This window comes from Neoarius graeffei, chromosome 12 (genome assembly GCF_027579695.1).
Source record: "Neoarius graeffei isolate fNeoGra1 chromosome 12, fNeoGra1.pri, whole genome shotgun sequence".
Classification (NCBI taxonomy): domain Eukaryota; kingdom Metazoa; phylum Chordata; class Actinopteri; order Siluriformes; family Ariidae; genus Neoarius; species Neoarius graeffei.
Window position 1 is genome coordinate 68,827,751 of NC_083580.1, and position 6,000 is coordinate 68,833,750.

General features: G+C 41.7%; 1 protein-coding gene across 2 annotated transcripts in view; it reads left to right on the forward strand.

The window, feature by feature from the left end:
* LOC132895560 (pecanex-like protein 3) overlaps positions 1-5,388 on the forward strand; it is an 85,284-nt gene extending 79,896 nt beyond the window's left edge. For both annotated transcript variants that reach the window (XM_060936299.1, XM_060936300.1), the window contains one exon: positions 2,430-5,388. In XM_060936299.1, coding sequence (XP_060792282.1) covers positions 2,430-2,588 — 159 coding nt within the window. In that variant the 3' untranslated portion in view covers positions 2,589-5,388. The remainder of the gene's footprint in view (positions 1-2,429) is intronic.
* The last annotated feature ends 612 nt before the right edge of the window (positions 5,389-6,000 follow it).

The following is a 6,000-nucleotide window of genomic DNA, read 5'->3' on the forward strand; positions in this document are numbered from 1 at the left end:
CTTTCTTTTCTTGCGTATTGCATCATGAGGCGTTCCTGGCTTGTAAATCTCTTATTTTCGGTGCATGACACATTCACGCAGCTGAGCATGCTATGAATTAACAACGACAACGGTCTGCAGTGGCGGCTACACAATTAAACACTCAGCGAACATTTCTCCATTTGTGTATGAAAATACACTCCAACCACTCAGTTTGGGTTCATTTACAACCAACGGTGTCTTTTGATGCCAGCACGTAATTGAACGAGAGAAGACTGGTTTACCGGAGACAAAATAAGCGTTATCTCTGCTTCTGTTCCCTCCGACAGCCCCGACACACTACTGCCTCCGCCGAGTGCGCGCGCACACCGCATGTCGGGGCCGCGGATGAGTTACTCTCCCTTGATCAATGAAGTCGGCGGGGAATTTGTGGTTATTATCGGTACAAACAGCACGAATCACAACTGAAATGAGTGCGGTTCAGTTTGACATTGTCAGTCCGTTAGATAAACATTTAATTTTATTAAAATCAAAAATTAATATTTAGAGCCTGTGCGCTACAAAAATAATAGTCATTAAAGTAGCCGGCTGGACTTAATTGTGTAGTTGGCTGTATGGCCGGCGCTTGTGGAAAGCCCTGCATTCCTCGCAGAATATAGAACTGAATCAGCTCTGCGCATGCGCTGTGCGGCACAAAAAAATGGCAGCCACCATGAAGGAAGGAGATCCGGAGTTTTCAAACATTTGCTTAAGTGTGAAATCGCAAAATGGTATTCTAGCGAACAACAAAATAGTAAAGATTCAGAAAAACAAATCATTCAGTGATCATTTTAATAGTGTAATTTCATCCGAACTAGGCCTAACGGTCGATTTAGGGCCTCTGCATGCTCTTGCGACAAGGCTTTCGCAGATAGCTTTTCGCAGACAGTTGTAATTTATCGTTGAGCGGGGAGTAATAGGCGTGCGCGATGTTATTCACCGCCACAACGCAAGGGGGCGCAAAGTCGTGAAATCGCTAGGAGTAGTTGGTGGGTGTGGTTAATGGAGTGTTTATCCTCCGGTTACTTATAATGACTAGAACTGGAGTCGTATAGATGTACGTACTTCCTCGATCAACCGCTCTTCGTGCTGCTCCATCTTCGCTCGTGTTTTTAAAAATGGCGGTCGTGAAAACAAAACAAACCGGGAAAGTAGGGAAGCGGAAGTGCGTGTACAGCGGATGTAGAGTGGACCAATCAGAGCCCTCTTGTCTGCGACGCTGTCTGCGAGGATTCTGCGGTGGTCACAATTTTTGGGAGGTGCACGCAGAAGGTGGGGGGGGCTACGCAGATGCCATCTGCAACAACATCTGCGAGGACTGCATTGTCAGCATAAATTGGCCTTTAGAACTACAAAAAGTCCGCGTGTCGGACATTTTAAGTAACTTTGTAAAAGTTTTGCAAATGTTGCAGTCAGCATTTAAAATGCTAACTTAAAGGAACAGTCCACCGTATTTCCATAATGAAATATGCTCTTACCTGAATTGAGACGAGCTGCTCCGTACCTATCCGAGCTTTGTGCGACCTCCCAGTCAGTCAGACAGTCAGACGCGCTGTCACTCCTGTTAGCAATGTAGCTAGGCTCAGTATGGCCAATGGTATTTTTTGGGGCTGTAGTTAGATGCGACCAAACTCTTCCGCGTTTTTCCTGTTTACATAGGTTTATATGACCAGTGATATGAAACAAGTTCAGTTACACAAATTGAAACGTAGCGATTTTCTATGCTATGGAAAGTCCGCACTATAATGACGGGCGTACTAACACCTTCTGCGCGCTTTGGCAGCGCATTGATACGGAGCTCAGATATCAATGCGCTGCCGAAGCGCGCAGAAGGTGTTAGTACGCCTGTCATTATAGTGCGGACTTTCCATAGCATAGAAAATCGCTACGTTTCAATTTTTTTTAGCTGAACTTGTTTCATGTCACTGGTCATATAAACAGGAAAAACGTGGAAGAGTTTGGTCGCATCTAACTACAGCCCCAAAAAATACCGTTGGCCATACTGAGCCTAGCTACATTGCTAACAGGAGTGACAGCGCGTCGGACTGCGTCTGACTGACTGGGAGGTCGCGCAAAGCTCGGATAGGTACGGAGCAGCTCGTCTCAATTCAGGTAAGAGCATATTTCATTATGGAAATACGGTGGACTGTTCCTTTAAAGTTTTTGTACAAGTTTCAGTTGATTAAACCGTCATATTTTATTAAATGTGTCTGCTTTTGTAATAAAGTACTGAAAGAAAAAGCAAACACAGCATTGCGATTTCTTATATAGTAAAAAAAAAATCCCTCCATCCCGACTGAATTTTTTTGCTCACCCGGTGGACAGGAAACGGATTTTTTTTAAAGGATGGCCTTGGTTCCGACATTGTTGGTTTGGCAAAACTAATTTATTAATGTACCTCTGTTTCCCAGGCTTTCCAGCCTGTCCCACCTGCCCCACCCCCTGAGGTCAGCCCAACACTGGATGCAGTGGGTCTGTCTGTGCCCACAGAGACCACACCCCTTACATCAGATCCTCCCAGTTTACGGGAGGAGGCTACCGAACTGCCTTTACTTGAGCACCTGCGCTGAGCCTCTACATAGACTAACCTGCACAAATAGGCCTCGACCAAGTAAAGCTGGGATCCGGAGCTGGTCTCCTGTTGAATCCATGCTCATTCCAGCTGATGAAGAGAGCTGGGAGCTTTCTGTTACTTGAGGTCAAGCTCAGCTCTCAACCTGCTTTATTTTACGCTTTGTGCTTTTTGCAGTGATTTTGATATTATTTGAAGCATTTTTTGCTTATTTTGTCTGGGAGCACACTCGGAAAAGGTGATGCACAGCAACATAGCATTCAGGTCACACCCCTGGTAGGCCAAGCTGTAAGACATGTAGTGAAAATATGATCACTATTTAAATTTAAAAATAGTTCTGATCACTAATCTGGCTTAAATGGCTCCGAAGCTGAAAACAGCCAAGTCAGTACAATTGAAAGAGATTTTTTTTTTTTTTTCCCATGTAATGGTGGGTGTGAGAAGATTCTTCGAAACTGGATATGAATCCTTTGCTTCAACATAAAGGGAAGTCTTATCTGTAGCAGCGAACGTTGGCTGACGACACACTCCCTGGATCCACCATCCACATGGACTGTTGAGCACCAGAAGAGTCAGCAGGGTTTTCATCTCCACGACGAGTGGAAGAAACATCTCGAGACACGGAGCTTGATGTCCGCCCCCATCCCTCCTCCTACTGTTCCTGTTCCCAGTTCATCTACAGCACTCTGGAGACGTTAATTAAAGCAATTCAGTTATTAATGACACACTTAAATTTCCAGTGTCCACAGAGAGCAGGTCAGCGTTGAAAACCCACTACCGCTGTGTTGTTCGCCAGTTTCAGGGAAAAGATGTCGGTATGTGGACATACTTAAGCTCAGACACTTCCCGTGACTTTTGGTGCTCTTCCCTGCATAGTTTACAGTCCTCTAAGGAGAGGACAAACTGGAGAACCCTTAATGTAACCAGGGTTCGAACCTGAAGCAAAAGGATCAACCATTCAAATGTTTTATCATCACCATGATGAGGGTATAATCTTTACTCCTCCAAATCTTTATATCTAGTCCACAATTTTGCTTGTGACCATTTTTTCCCCCCCGTCCAAGGCCTACCCTGTCTGCTCAGTGGTCTCTGGACTTGCTGAAGTTGGAGGGATACAGTGCTGCCTCCCTTGCCTCTTACTGCTGTCGATCAGCAAGCACCTGCAGTACAGCTTCTTACTGTGATACTACTGCTACTGCAATATCCCCTCTACTACTAATGGGACTAACCAAACTACTGCTCCTTTTGACCTTTAATCTCCAGCGTTTTAGTTGGAAGAACTTTGCAAAAACAAATAAAGATATACACGTATAAAACAAAAAAAAGTACATATTTATTTGATTGCTGTTTGAAGGTGGAGGGTGTGGTTTAGTGGGTTTTTTTTTTTTTTCTTCCTCCGTTCATTGTGACTTGCTGATGCTAACTGGAAAGGTAATGCTACTCTGATTTTCAGGACCTCTTGAAATGTTTTCTTCCACACTCTCGATCACTCTCAATTTGCTGTCGTGTTTGCTTTATAATTCAAATGGAATTAGGCCCAAGATTGGACATGACGTCATCTTTATGTTGAATCCATCCCCACCACAAAACGAGTGTCATTCTTTCTTTTTCTCTCATTTTGGCCCTGCTTTATTCTTATCCATTGTTTTGTACATATAAGGCTTTACGTTTGCGATTTGTACAAATTTACAGTCTGGGAAATCTACCCAGCCGATCAATCACTCGTACCTAGTAGTAGATCTTCTTAAGCGAAAGCTCTTCATGTTTCACTACACCTAGGTCGTTGTTAAATCTACACTTCGGAAGTCATTGAGCATTCGCAAAAGACGTCATGCTAAATAACTGAAAAGCTAATTTCAGTATTTTGCAATCACACTCCGTGCAACCCTTGAATATTTCCGGGAGGTGTAAAGAAACGATACGAAGATCCTTACTCTTTAAATTCTTCTTCGTATTTCGGTGTTGTGATCACCATAGCAATATATGATGCCTTTTTTTTTAAATCCTTCAGGGCTAGAATTTTCTTTTCACACATGGCAGGACGTACAGTAGAGATCACAGTAAACGTTAATGGAACGCTAGGTGTAGTGTGTGCTTGGTGTGCCCTTGTGGTAGCCACCACTTTTTCTTTATGGTAATGGAACCATTTGCTTTATGTTGCTCTTCTTCTCAGGTCTTAAATCTTCCCTTGTTTTGCGATCCAGCTTAGTTCTGTTCTCACATATGCTTACCAAGGGTCAGCTAATGACCCTTTTGTCATTTTTGACTGTAACTACTTCTATAGATCTCAATTCATTCTGGTCAATGGCCTGAACATTTTTTTTTTCCCCCCACTGTTGGCGCCATTTCTTCTCCATCTCTCCTCTTCTTTTTTTTTTTTTTTAAAGTGTAATCTCTCCAAAGCGACGACAGGGTGTTCCTGTTCTGATTTGGAGAAAGGCAAGCACAAGTTATTGGACAGTCCCGGGTGTTGGTAATAAAAAGGGATTGAATGAATCTGTCGTTTATAAACTTTTTTTTTTGTATATAAATATATATATTTAAAAGTATACAAATCTATTTTATTATTGGATTACTGGTTATTTTTCAAAGACACTATCGTCAGTCTTAAGGGAGCTGTTCCTAAAGCACTCTCTGACATTTGACTCGTGCAGTTTTGGGAAGGACATCAATTAATACTGCTTTGCACATGTATTGTAAAATAGTACACCATCCCACATTTTTTTTAATCATCTTTTAGTTATGTATGGGGTATTTTGTTTTATTTAAAATCTGTTATTCAATATTCAAAGTTGTACAGAGGTTTTTTTGTTTTGTTTTTTTTTAATGTGATTTTTTTTTTCTTCTATTTAAATTAAAGCTTTTTTTGTCATCATTTGCAGAGCGGTCTGTATGAATGTGGGTTTTTCTTTCTTTCCTTTTCTTTTTCTTGCTGGTCAGTATGTAAAGTCCTTGCAGCTGGTTCTGAATATTTTAGTTTCCCAGAAAGATGAATAGCCCAGGAGTAATAGGTTTATACCCGGAACAAATTAGTAACAAGCTGAAAATTTCAGAATGTGTTCAGAATACCTTTAGGAATAACGTACTAAAAGTCCCCGGAAATCCCCATTGTGCTCTCTGAGAAATTCAAGATGGCGTCCAAAATGGCCGCCAAATGGAGATCTGCCCATATCTCAGGCCCAAAACAAAATATTAATGCAATTAAAAGGTCAGAATATATGTTTTGTAGGGTAGGAGAGTAAATTCCAACATGCGTGTATTAATTACATTGTGTATTGAGGGCAATTCCATGTAAATGTCAACCTCACAGGAGATCCCAAATTTCAAACTAAACAAACTAAATAAATAAACAAATAAATAAATACATACATAAATAAATATTTTGATCACCTAATATGTCACTGTCAGCC